We start from the raw sequence: 14,061 nt of genomic DNA, 5'->3' as shown, positions 1-14,061 counted from the left end.
AGGAGGTTGCTATGTTCCCACCTTAACTGCCTATCTGTTGTTCCTGTGACAGCTGAAGTCAACAAAGATAAGTGTGGCTTCTGGAAAAACCAAAATGCCAAGCTTCTTTATTTTAAAACTTGTTCTGAAACTCTTCCATATTATCTGATTCTACAAATTTGGCAACAGCTGCGTATTAGTTAGAGCTGGAGAAAGAGTAACTCACCTGGTCTAAGCTGTATACTTAAGCAAATAGAAAAAATGAAAACAAGTTCTCTGGAACTTTTAGCATTTGATAAAAATCTTCTCACATTCTAAGGAGGCTTACACTAAAAAGTTTGAGACCAAAAGATGCAGGAAAATCTAAAATAGGTGTAATGTCCTAATGAAACCTAGGTAGCCTGACTGGGAAAATATTTAAAATTCCTATTCTATGAACTTCCTGATTAAGAGGAAATTAACGGCTGCTACAGTAAGAATAAGGAAATATTAGAGATTAGAGATTTGATTTTGTGTTTTTATTTCTAGGTCAGAGTTGCAAATAATTATAACATTTATAGGTGTGTGGTATAAACTTACATGATTTATCGTTGACTGAACAGCCTTTACATAATGATTTAGTTCCCGATCCATCATAGCAAATTCAACCATCGCCTTATCCATACTGTATTCACTACTCACTTCAGCTGAAAGAAAGAAAAAGCAATTATTATTTCCCATTTAAAATGCCATATCTGGAAAAAGTTGCACCAATATAATGTGTATCAGTCAATGCTCTAAATGATTTTGTAAAGGTATTACATGTTTTTTAAAACTTCAACATATGTGTACTTCATTCAAATTTCTAAGAACATTCCCAGCAGAAAAAGGCTCAAAGGCAGAAAGGTGGAATTAGACTCAGGAGTTCCAGGCTCTGCCACTTCCTTGTATGATCTTAAATCAATCACTACACTTCTCCCTCATCCCCTAAAGCACCCCATCATCTACCTGCACATGAACCTCACAGGACTGCTAAAGATCAAATAAGGAAGATTTTTCACTTTGAGTAACAGTAGCTTGGCTTATGTAGACCAATGCTCCTACTGAGGACAACTAAAACAATTGGGGAAAGAAAGAAATCTTAAAAGTAAAAGAGTCACAAGTTAGTAAGAAACAACCAGTGCAAAATCTAGGAAAAAATGAAAAAGAAAAGCGGAGCAACAAACAAAGTTACATAGTCAGCTGGGTTCCCTTCCTCAGAATAAATATGAACCAGAAGTAATTCCACCCTGGGAGATTGGCCTTGGCCACTGACCAGAACAGAAGAAAGAGGGAGAGAAAACCACCTGTTTCTGAAAAACTGGATTTGCAGCCTGGGTTCCGCGGGAATCTAAGAACTTACGATCTTGGTGAGGGGTGTCTCAGAGTGAGAGTACCCACAGGTACTCCCCTCTGGAGAAGACACTCATCCTGGGCCTCAAATAATCCCAACAAATAATTGTTAAGGATAATGAACAGATTACAGGGAGTCGGGGGTACCTTACCCTAAAAAACACAAGGAAACAATCCACCAAGAGTAAGAATCAGCAGAAACAGATCCACAAATGTGTCAGATGTTGGGATTGTCTCAGTCAGAATATGAAACAACTACGCCTATTATGTTTAAAAATTTAAAATACCCTCAAGGAATATGAGACTAAAAAGTGACCATCAGATTGGAAAGTGGGATAAATTTCTTAAAAGTGTTTTAAAACTGTTTCTTAAGGTCTAAACACAAAGGAAAAGAGAGAACACAGGATAATAAAAAGTTTAACATTTAAAAAGCTGAATGAAAGGGAAATAAAGCTGACTTAAATCACATTTGGAAATGCAGATACTCAGACTCTTCAAATGTTGGTATTTCTTGTCTGCTCTGAAGAACAATATCACAGATCATCCCGAAGTCGTGAAATAACGTAAAATCCACTTACATTTGGCTTTTAAAAATGATTTTCCTAGACTTTACGATTAGTCTTTAATTTTACAATAGTAAATTATAAACACATTCCATAAACTATCTCCTGAGTTAACCTGCTTCTGAGAGAATACCTCTTGACTTAAAATGCCTAGATTTTGATAAAATGTTGACAACCGCACACTGGGATTATGGGTTAATTTTTGAGAGCACTTAGAAATGTGCCTTTGACATGAAAAATACTATAAAAAGTTTTACAAAATAAAATAGGATCATGGTTCTCATTATCCAGGTCCCATGGATAATAGTAAAATTTGAATCAGAGAGCAATTTCAAACACAAGGCCAAGGAGACCTTCCCTGTAAAGGAGAAAGTGAGCAGTGGCTGAGTCAATGTTTCACAGCAGGACGCCCAAGGGAAGACTCTCTGGAGGCCAACTGTGGCTTACAGGCAGCTCAGCTAAAGCTCCAGGGCCCAAGAATGTTGGGACAAGTTGAAGAACCTACCTGATGAATGGTGGAGCCTGAGGCAACAAAGGGAAAACACCAGAGGAGATCAGGAAGCTAGTCCTAAAAATAACTGAGAATCACACCACACCTGGAAGTGATGCCCAGTCAGATAACTTCAGGCTAAAGCCAGTGTCTTGGTCTGCTGTGGAGAACAGAGACTGAAGACAAGAGCTAGCAGAGATCCCATAATGGTATCTGCAAGAGAGGCCATGAGAACGTCCATATCAAGCTGCAACCTACAGCCGATATTTTAAAATTATTTTTGTGATTCTTTTTAGTCATCTTGTTAACCTTTATTTCTCTTATTATTGCAATAACAACCTCTTTTTAAAAATGTTATTTGGGTTCCTGTTTCAGAAACTCTAACTAGGGAAGACAGAGAACTGGTGTCTTTTTCTATTAAAGAATTAAAGTAGGAAAAGAAGAGCACAGTATTGCATTAAAAAGGCCAACAGGCCAAATAAATCCCCAAATAATTCAAAAATTCAGGAAGGCAAAAAGGGATAAATAAACAGTGGCTGGGGGATGGGGTGGGTGTGGAACAGCCAGAGGTTCCCTGCTCCTTTATTCCAAAGTTTATAATCCCACTATCGAAAATCTCTCTCTTACAGGGAAAGCCCTTCCTAAAAATCCAAACCAATCAAATTCTACACTACACATCCTTCAAGGGGAGAGCTCAAGCCCTAACTGCTTTTAAACTATGTCAGCCTAGAAGGATCTGTTAATTTATCACAACTATATTTAATACTTTAGCACTTCTAACCATAAACAATATTGTCTTTTTATACACATTCACCTAATTTCTCCAAAGAGATTTTAATCCATTTACAGGCAAGTATGATGCCTTAGTGTTCTTGGGATCCACCAAAGAATTACAGCACCTCTTCTTTCAATATTCTTATAAGGCCATTATTTAATAAATTTGGAAATTAAAATTTCACCAACTATAAATTGTCCTGCCCTTAGCCATTCAACTGAATTAAAATATAAAGAAGATGTGATATAGATTCATTTGCCTATTATATTTTTATTGAGATTTTTCCACAGGAAAGAGGTTGGCACCAGCAAAGTGGGGGGGGGGGGAGCAGCAAGGGAAGGGAGCAGGGAAGAGGAGAATCCCACAAAAGATGTTACAATTCACAGAATGACAGTCCCAGAGAGGAAAGTACTTCATCACCACACCTCTGCAAGCCTGGCATTAGAGAAAATTGGTGCAGATGATAAAGCACAGAAAGTAATGACAATGATGAAAAAGGTATAATAACAGTAGCTGTACCTAACAATTAGTAAACACTTTATTATGTGCCAAGACTATACTGAGCACACCAGATTTACACTAAACCTCAGATCAACATTAAGAGACAGGTAGTTTATCTCCACTTTATATATGAGAAACTGAAGCACTGAGCAGCTGAAGTGATTTGCCCAAGGCAGAGCAGGACTCCAGCTCAGGCTTCCTTCCTGCAAAGTCTGTACACCTGCCACATGCTAAAAGGTGCTTATATTATACACAAGGACAAGCACCTCTGACTCCTCCATGAATATCCAGGGAACAAACCCTCGGGGGGAGAAAGTCAGGGCCTTGAGCTTCATTTTAGCTCCCTGGTGATCCCTTCCAAGTATGACACCAGGTAATGCCACTAGAATGCTATCAGACCTGGTCCTGGAAAAGCTTTTCCAAATTCCTTAAGAAGAGGAAACTGATAAAAAAAAAAAAGTAATAATAATTTTCCCTTTTTAGGAGATTACAGTTCACCACTGAACAACATGGGTTTGAATTGCACACATCCACTTATACGCAGATTTTTTTTAATGATTACTGCAGCTGTATTTTCTTTTCTCTAGCTTACTTTATTGTAATACAGTATGTAATACATGTAACATATAAGATATGTGTTAATCCACTGTTTAGGTTATCGGTAAGGCTTCCAGCCAGTGGTAGGCTAAGAGTAGTTAAGTTCTGGGGAGTTGTTGTGTGTTTTTTAATGAATTTATTGGAGTGACATTGGTTAATAAAATTATATTTCACATGTACAATTCTGTAATACATCCATCATCTGTATATTATACTGTGTGCTCACCGCCCCATCATTTACTCCCCCTTTACCCTCTGATACCTCTCCCCACTCCCTTTCCCTCCAGTAATCACCACACTGCTGTCTGTGTTTTTGAGGGTTTTTTTCCTTTTTCTTTTTTGCTTAATTCCTTCACCTTTTTCACCCAGCCCCCAAACCCCCTTCCCCTCTGACAGCTGTCAGTCTGTCCTCTGTACTATGAGTCTGTTTCTATTTTGTTTGTTAGTTTATTTTCATTAGATTCCACATATAAGTGAAATCATATGGTACTTGTCTTTCTCTGCCTGGCTTTTTCCACTTACCACAGTACTTTCCAGGTCCCTTCATGCTGTCCAAAAGGTAATATTTCCTTCTTTTTTACAGCTGCGTAGTATTCCATGGTGTAAATGTCCCACAGCTTTTTTACCCACTCATCTACTGATGGGCACTTGGGCTGCTTCCAAATATTGGCCATTGTAAATAACGCTGCAATGAACACAGGGGTGCATATATATTGAACTGTACTAAGTTTTAAGACTGGTGAAGAGAGTGACCTGCCACATCAGCAAGGCTAACTAGAGGTGCTGTGAAAGCAACCAAGTCACCCACTGACTGCTAGGAGAATAACTAAGCCAGCTCTAGCTGCTAAGAAGCCAAACCTGTACTAGGCTAAGAGCATGGCAGCAACAGAGATGGAGGCAGCAGCCATGGACTGATTACCAGACAGCAAATGAGGGGCAGCAGGAGGGAAATGTTCAAGAGGAAGGGGAGTCCTGGATACACGGAGTGGAGCCCAATTCAAAACCACTTCTGTCAAGCCTTTGGCTGCCTTCCTCAGCCAAGCAGGGTCTGGAGAGTCTAGGGATTTTCCTATTTCTTGGATGTGCCATTCTATAAGCATGCATTAATTCCAGTCAACCTTTGCTTGTGTTAACCATAAGAACCTAAGTGACATACTTGAACATTCATTTATAAGACAATAAATATATGTGCAAGGCTAATGGGGAGAGCTTGGTAACTGAGACCTGTGTAACTCATCTGGTACCTAATTATGAAACTGTTAAGAAGTTAGTACAGTAACTAGCTGAAATATATCCCTCTGCTCCTGCCCCAGCAAATAAAGTCCAGAGGGCACAGATAAACCTTGATTTACATTATGAAATTATAACTGTTTCTGTTAATACTAGTACCAGGGCTGCCCTCCTACAGGTCTGTGTGTTTGTACCCAGTGATCCTGGTCAGCACTACCCCAAACACTATGAACTGCTAAAAATACCCAAAGAACTTTAAAAGTGTTATTTAGACCAGGAAGGGTCACAGCATTAAATCCACTCTTAAAAGATGATTTCTGTTTCTTTTTTTTTTTTTTTTTTCCCCTGTTCAGTGGCAAACCCTAGAAATGATAATCACTAAAGGAAGATTTCTTTTTAGACTGAAGTACTCTAATAGTTATATAATATAAAAAGTATCTGAATGGGTGAAGCTGGTCTGCATATAATTTTCCTAAGTCAAACAAACCTATAATTATGCAATCTAAGCAGCCACGCTATTCATTAGACACGTCATCTGTTACTCAATGTCAAAATGCACTAAGAGCAATATTGTAACTACTACTAACTCTCTCCTTTTGAAGTGTTGAACAGGCATTCAAATTACATGATCAGGAGACATTAAGCAGAAGTGGGTGATTTAGTGTTGCAATCAAATTCAACTGAAAACAAAATTCATGAGAATTCTGTGAGAGTAAGATGATGACTTGAGGCAGGAACAAGTATGAAAGCAAAGTGGTAACAATTAATGCTGGTTGTCTTGGAAGACTGGCACAAAATGAGGGAAAAGAGATTGGTCTGTGAGAGGAAAGGAAGGGAGGAGACAAACTAGCTATTTTTACAGATGCAGACAAATTCCAGGTCCTCTGACTGTAAGATATAGGTACTAAGGCTGTAGCAATATGGTAATTCTTATGTAGCAGAGCATGGACACATGAGTTAATGCAGGGTGAGTTCCAAGGTTGTCAGGGTCTATTCCCATCTTACTTGTTCAATATAATGGCCTTTTCTAGGCCACAGGTTAAAAATGGGGGAGCAGAACAGTTATCTTGGCTTCCCCAAGTTCAGGTGGGCATGGTCACCAGAACAATCAAGCGTGAGTTCTATACCAGCGACCAGTCCCGCAAGGAAAGGCAAGTGATGCAGCTAAGAGGTGTAGCTTTATGATCAGCTATTCCAAATGAGGCCCCCCGCAGCCACAGCTGTCCTGTAGCTGCAGCCTAAGGCATGCACTACAGAGAAACCAACTCTTCCCTGAGGCCCAGGGAAGCACAGCTGAAACAGGTACCAGAGCCAAGTCCATTCCCTATCATCCCCAAGGTCTTCAGGAGAACTGCCTTCAGTGAAAGAGAGTGAAAAGGACACTTCCTTCCTCTTTCCGCAAGCCTGCCCATATACGCTTCTATGCCAGCTCTCTAAACTACCAGACGTCTTTCTGCTTTGTTCTACTGTTCCCTATGGTCTCAGCCACAGGTCCTTTCCCAGAATCCTCCCTAATCTCCAGAATAGAACCAAATGCTTCATGCTTTATAAAATCATAAAACTTCTTTACCTTTACAACCAGGACACATGTGCATGTGTGTTAGGGAGGCCCACCCTGAAAACACATTTTACCTACGTAACGTATCTTTTCCAACTTTTTACCCCTGATTCAACTGCAGTTTTGCCCATGGTCAAGATGTTTCCTGAAATTTTGTCCCAAACAAATAAAACTTGCAGAATCAGGTGTATTCTTTTATTCTACAAAGTCATGTACAAGCATATCTAAACAGGAACAATACCAATTATATATAGTTGATTAAATTCAACTCTGTGCACTTTATTAGTGAAATACCATACTAAGACAAAGCAGCCATTTAGTGTTCTCATGAGGTTGCTGACTCTAATTCAACATGAATCATAGAGTCAGAAGAGCTGATAAACACTCATTGCCATAAAGTGCATATCATTCTGTGGAGGAAAAGCGGAAGGCAAGGAGGCAGGGAATCACCTGATAGTATGATAAATTTCCTACAGTGGATGGGACATGCATATAGTAGAGAGATTTTATTTTCTGACACAAAGAATAAGTATTTCCTAATCTCTTCAAATTAAAACCTGATTCTTCTAAATTTTGTAAGCAAGAAATGTCTTCTTATTGGAGAAACTCAAATAAACAGCAGCATAAACCATACCATCTTTCCCTCCTTCCACAAACCAACACTTTCTCTGAAAAAGAGAGCTCCAACTAACTCTAGCAGCATAGATTTCCACCTATACCTACCACTATGAGTGGCTATGTGTGTTTTTCCTGGCAGCCTAGTATTAAGCAATCGTTAGTCATCAGGAGTCGAGTTTAATGACTTACTCACTGCTTGAGCAATATTTAATAGAAACTTGGTTACTTCTCAGTACACTGTACTTTAGTCATAATTATTCCTCCACACAGATATTAGTGTGGTAAAATTAAAACTGAATCTACATTTTATAACTGCTTCCCACCAGAAATAATAGTGGAGTATAACAGTGTATGGCACAAACTAATAAGCAAGTGATCCTTTTATAAACAGCAAATATAAGGAAAATCTTCAAGAAATATTGATCTTTATAATCATCTTTACCCACCTATACAATCTGCTTATAATAATACAAGAAAGGGAAGTTGTATAACATAGTAACTCAAAAAGCTAGCTCTAGAGTCAGATTAATTCAAATCTAGGCCATGCTACTTGCTAGCTCTGTAGTCTTTAGAAAGTCACTTTATTAATCTCAGTTTCCTCTCCTACATAATGGGTACAATAACAGTATCTAACTCATAACTGATATGAGGACTAAATGAGAAAATGTAGGTAAAACGATCGGCACAGGGCCTGGCACACAGCAAGTACTAACGAAATATTATCTGTCATTAAAATTATTACAGAATGGATAACTAGTCTGCAAATGTAATTAATCTTAATGCTAAAAGCATTTTGCCCTTAGAACTGAAAAGTATCAAGTGAACATCATTTCCTTTACTCTCAGCTATTTTTACTAACTTGAGCTAAGAGCACTGAGCTGAACTCACAGGACTGCAATGCTCAAGGAGAAGTTTTGTAAACAACTCCCCCCGCCACACACACTAATGTCCAGAAACTCATTCATCTATCAAATCTTTATTGAGCACTTAATACATTATAGGCAGAGGGTAAAAATGCTTTGAAGCAAGAAGGAGTGGCTAACACTGCCCACAGAAGGCAGGAAAGACTTAACAGGAGAGGGTAAATCTGCACCGTGTCTTGGAAGATGAGTGTGTGCCAGATGTTCACCAGACTGGGGTAGAGGCTAAACAAATGCCCTCACACCTCTCCACAGAGGGTGCCTTAAGTGAAAATACTGGGCATGAACTGAAGAGAGAGACATAGATTAAATCTTCACTGAGCACTGACTACGTGCCAGGCACTTTGAACATACTACTCATCCTAGCCTTTGTTACAACAATGTGAATTAGGTATCATTAAACATAATTTCGAGATAAGAAAACTGATGCTCAAAGAGGCTAAATCATTTGCCCCAGGTCACACAGTTAATAAATGGTGGAGTTTGGAATGACCTCATGTGTGACTTAAAGTTAGCGTGGAAGGCACGTGCTATAGTGTCTGATCTGCTACCCAGAAATAAAAAAAATACATTTCACACAAAAGTCATGGAAGAATGAATAATTGCTTCTCTAGCTAAAGAAATTCTCCTAAACATTAACTTATTTTAAGAAAGAGAAAGTGAAAAAGACTGACTGACTGACTTAAACAGTTCTCAGAGTAATGGAGACCATTTTTCATTATACAGGCAGGTATTTCCTTAAAGCATGTAGTTAATAGTCAAGAAACTACCATGGTAAAGTTATACTCAAAGTGTTGCTTGAAGTAAATTCTGAGAAGAGTTGAAGTCATGAAATCATAGAAATCAATCTCTGGATATAATCTAATCTCTGCCAGTTATCAAAAGCACTATGAACCCTAGGTTATGTGCATCTATCATTTCAAAACATGTCCACAGAGGCCTTTGGCTACCTGTTAAAAGGTCCCTTAATCTTTTAGGTCAAGAATGTCTTTTATTTGACAGCAATTCTTTTTCTATACTATTCTTGCCTATTTCTTCCTATCTAATCCCTGGCAGACTGAAAAGAAGTAGTGAATTCAAGGCAGCAAGCAAAATTCACAACAGCATTTCCCAGCCAACATAATTTCCACGACTGCCATTTCTCTCAGGTCTTCAAGTTATTAGCTGTGCCCAAGTTCTAGCTACAGTATGAGGCTTAACAGCCCAAGAGGAGGCTTAAGGAACAGAACCTGGCTTTGATTTCTGGTTCAACACCCCAAGTGTCAGCATGAATTTGTGGCAGCAAAGATCAAAAGAACTGAGACTTAAACCTCATGTGATTATTAAGAAAATTAAATGAAAACGTAAGTAAAGCACCCAACACAGTAGACTTAATAAATGGAGCCTCTTTTGCTATTTAAGTGTACTTGGCAATATTCCCCAATACAAACCTTCTATTTCACTTAAGCTAGTATCGAATTATAGAGTCATCTCACCTGCTTTTTTAAAATTAATAAAGCACATGGCTAAGAAACTGGTTAAGCATATGGTTGAAAAATCCAAACAGTTCAACAATATGCATCTCCAATCTCCTAACTTCCTCCTCAGAGGCAACCATTGTTATGAGGGTCCTGGGAATGTAATCTCATGGAGACATTCTACGTATAAGGCATCTTCTTTTTAAAAGGACTACAGAAATTAAAATACTTAAAGAAGTAGCAGAAATAAGAAATATAAAATGGTCAAACTATTCTCAGAATGCCTCACATTAAAAATTATGTGCCCTAGTCTTCAGTAAGTGCACCTGAATAGAAAGTTTAGTGTCAAAATGTCCATTCTAAAACAAAACATAAAAGACAAACAAATATATCTGAGAAAACAATGTGAACATATTAACAAGAAAACAGTAATGCTAAATAAAGAATGGAGTATGAAGGTTAGAGAAAGATCTTCCATTCACTCATATAACACGTATTCACCAAGCACAGCCCACTGTGCTTGGGAGTCCTAAAGAGGGCAGTAAACAAGGTAAATACTGTACCTTCTCTCAAAGAGCTTTTACAAATTTCTACTTCATGTAAAAATTTCTAAAAAGTCCTAGTATGCCCCTGCCAACGTGGCTCAGCGGCTGAGCATCCACCTACAATCCAGGCAATCGGGGTTCGATTCCCGGTCAGGGCACATGCCCTGGTTACAGGCTCAATCCCCAGCGGGGGCGTGCAGGAGGCAATCCATCAATGACTCTCTTAGCACTGACGTTTCTCTCCTCTCTCTCTCTCTCTCTCTCCCCCCCCCTTTCCCTTCCTTTCTCTGAAATCAATAAAGAAAAAAAAAAATTAAAAAGAAAGTCGTAGTATGACTCTCTGGCCTTTGTTTGACTCATGGTGTGATGCGAAAGCTTGTTCCACTGCTGAACAGCTAGTTATTTGATTCCTTCCAGAGAGCATTGACTTAGCACCTTCCTAGACCAGCTCCAGGCAAGGACAACAATCAAGCTGAATGGCTCTTTCATACACATCAACTTCTTTACACCTCATAACCTGCACACAGAGTGATTTTACTCTCTGTTTCATATAGTTCAAAAAATTGAAGCTCAGGAGGTTAAATGATTCCACTGAAGTCATGCCTCAATATCAGAAGAACCTTGGTCCTCAATTCCAGAGCCACAGAAAAGCTACCTGCTGGCCCAGAGTCAACTCTTCCAGATCACAGTCCTTCAAAGATCTGAAGGTGACTATTAAATATCTCCTACCCTGAGAGTCTTTGCTTCACCAGGATAAATAATATCATCAAATTCCTTGGCTGACCTGCCTTCAAGATGGACTCCAGAATAAAAAACAAGAATTACAGCCATAGGGTTGACCAATGAAGACCATGATAATACTATCACATGTATACCACTGAAATCATGGGTTGACCCTGTCAATAAAAAAAAATTCAATAGAAAAGGCTATTAAACCAGACCTCTCCTTTCCTATGTTAAGTACCACAGAGTTTGCCAATCTAAAATTCAAAACATAAGACTGTTAGATGTCTACATTCCTGAAATCTGGCATTCCATTTCATTCAGGAGGTGAAGGTCTTTCTGAATATCAGTATTTCCAATTATCAGCTAGTTTCCCCTATTTCCTGTGATCCATAAGTTTGACAACCTTGCCTCTCTTAGTTTTCTTTCAATTAGTTAAATAATAACTAACATTTATTGAGCACTTACTATGTGCCAGACACTATGCTAAGCAATTTACGTGTATCAATTTAATCCTTACAATAACTCTGCGGAAAAGACACTATCACTATCCCCATTTGAGGGAGGAAAAAGGCTCAGAGAGGTCAACTACTTTGAACCAAGGTCATACAGCTAATGAGCTACTGAGGGAAGACTCAAATCACAGGCATAAATGTAAAACCTAAAACTATAAAGCCTCTAGAGAAAATTATAAGGAATTTAGGTTAAGCAAAGACTTTTTAGATATAACACCAAAAGCACATCCATAAGATAAACTGGATGTCATCAAAATTAAAAACTTCTGCCTCTTAAAAATAATCTGTTAAGAGCACAGATTGGGTGAAAACACAAATCACATAGCAAATAAAGAGCTATATTCAGAATATATAAAGATCTCTCAAAAGTCAATAAAAGTTTAAAAAAATAGCCCAATAACAAAGGGGAACAAGATTTGGATAAACACTTCACCAAACTGGTGAGTGTCAAACAAACATATGAAAAGGTATTCAAGATTATAGATCATTAGGAAATGCAATTAAAACACTGTAAGATGCCACTGCATATTTATTAAAATGGCTAAAATTAAGAAGACTGTTGCCCTAGCCAGTTTTGCTCAGTGGGTAGGGTGTTGGCCGGTGGGCTGAGGTCCCGGGTTCAATTCCTACTAGGGGCATGTACCACGGTTGCAGGCTCAAACCCTGGCCTGAGTCAGGGTGTGTGCAGGAGGCAACCAATCGATGTGTTTCTCTCACACTGGTGCTTCTCTCTCTGCCCCTTCCACTCTCTCTGAAAAGCAACGGAAAAAATATCCTCAGGTAAGGATTAAAAAAAAAAAAGACTGCCTGTATGGAGTGCTGACGAAGCTGTGGACTAGAGAGTTACCTTAATGTATTCCACACAAAGATTCCTACTTTTCAGACAACTATAGTATTACTAAAAAAGTACAGTTTACTATATAATTTAATCACAGCTAATATAATTTTTACCAGGCTTATCAAAATGATTCAAAAGGGACTTCAAATATATCTCTCTGTGTTATCATTACAGTTTTACTAGTAAAATATGGAAATGTGAGTTAACAGAAATATTTTATGTAACAGATATCAAAGAAACTAGCGTTTTTAGTCTAAAATGACCTCACGAGAGTATGATTGTCTTTTATTATAATTTGTTTTCTCCAATTCAATGTTTCTCAAAGTGTGGTCACCCAACCATCAGTGTCAGCATCTCCTGGGAACTTGTTAGAAATGCAAACTCTCAGGCCCTACTCCAGATAATTCATTCTGAAACTCTGGGTGGGGACCAGCAATATGCATTTGAACAAGTCCAACAGGTAATTCTGAAGCCTGATAAAAAATGAGATCCACTGTTCTAATGTATGCTTTCAAGTTAAAAGCACAAATTGCCTTTTCTCTGATATTTTTTTCTAGATTCAAAGTATTTTAAGACAAAAAGAACCTGTTACTTCAAATCCACATTTTCAACAAATCTGGAACTCAACTAGCTGTCTCCCTATTTCTGCACTTATTGAATTATTTTAGGCCTTTTGCTAAGCCTAAACTACCCACTGAGTGTAGGGCCTGTAAATAATGCACTCTACGAAAGCCTTTGTTTGAAAACCAACTTTCTACTTCAATATCCTAAGCCATTTACCCACATTTATTTTTGCAATTGCACCCAACATTCCTTCCAAATTTACTTAGATTTGCTTCTAATCTCAGATACAAATTTTCATTCTCCAGAGAACATCTGTGGAATTTTTAAATAGGCTCATCTAAATGGAATGGATTTTAAAAATAACTCTAGTTATAAATTTTTAATTGTTTCATAAAGATACTTAAGATAGAAGCAGAATGAAAGTGGAAATATTATACTGAATCAGGACATCCAGGGCTGTCAGTAATTTGCTCAGAGACCTTGAGTTAGTAACAATCTTTCTGAGGCTTAAGTCCCTCATTTGTAAGAGGGAGTTGAGGCAACTGACCTGTAAAGTCCATTTCAGGTCTAAGAGTCTATAAATCTGTGATTGTACTGTTATGCTCTATGGTACTGTACTTTTACCATGATGTTGCCAAATCATTTTCTCGTACTGTGTCTATTTTTAACAATTTTTAAATTGTTTTAAGACATGTGCTTCTTCTTAGGGTTCGAGAATGTCACTATAACACTGCTTCCTAGAAAGCTGAATACAACAACATATAAACACATGTAAACTTTTAGCTGCTTAAGCACCAAAATGACAGTGTGGTTTTAA

At 38.2% G+C, this 14,061-nt stretch overlaps 1 protein-coding gene across 3 annotated transcripts in view; it reads right to left on the bottom strand.

Moving 5' to 3' along the window:
- Positions 1-14,061, bottom strand: part of NSMCE2 (NSE2 (MMS21) homolog, SMC5-SMC6 complex SUMO ligase) — a 202,961-nt gene that overhangs the window by 161,270 nt on the left and 27,630 nt on the right. For all 3 annotated transcript variants that reach the window (XM_081117122.1, XM_081117123.1, XM_081117124.1), the window contains exon 3: positions 559-665. In XM_081117122.1, the coding sequence (XP_080973248.1) occupies positions 559-665 (107 nt within the window). The remainder of the gene's footprint in view (positions 1-558; positions 666-14,061) is intronic.

This window comes from Miniopterus schreibersii, assembly GCF_964146895.1.
Source record: "Miniopterus schreibersii genome assembly, chromosome: 17".
Taxonomy (NCBI): Eukaryota; Metazoa; Chordata; class Mammalia; order Chiroptera; family Miniopteridae; genus Miniopterus; species Miniopterus schreibersii.
Note: the sequence above shows the minus strand (reverse complement) of the source record. Positions and strands in the feature narration are given on the sequence as shown.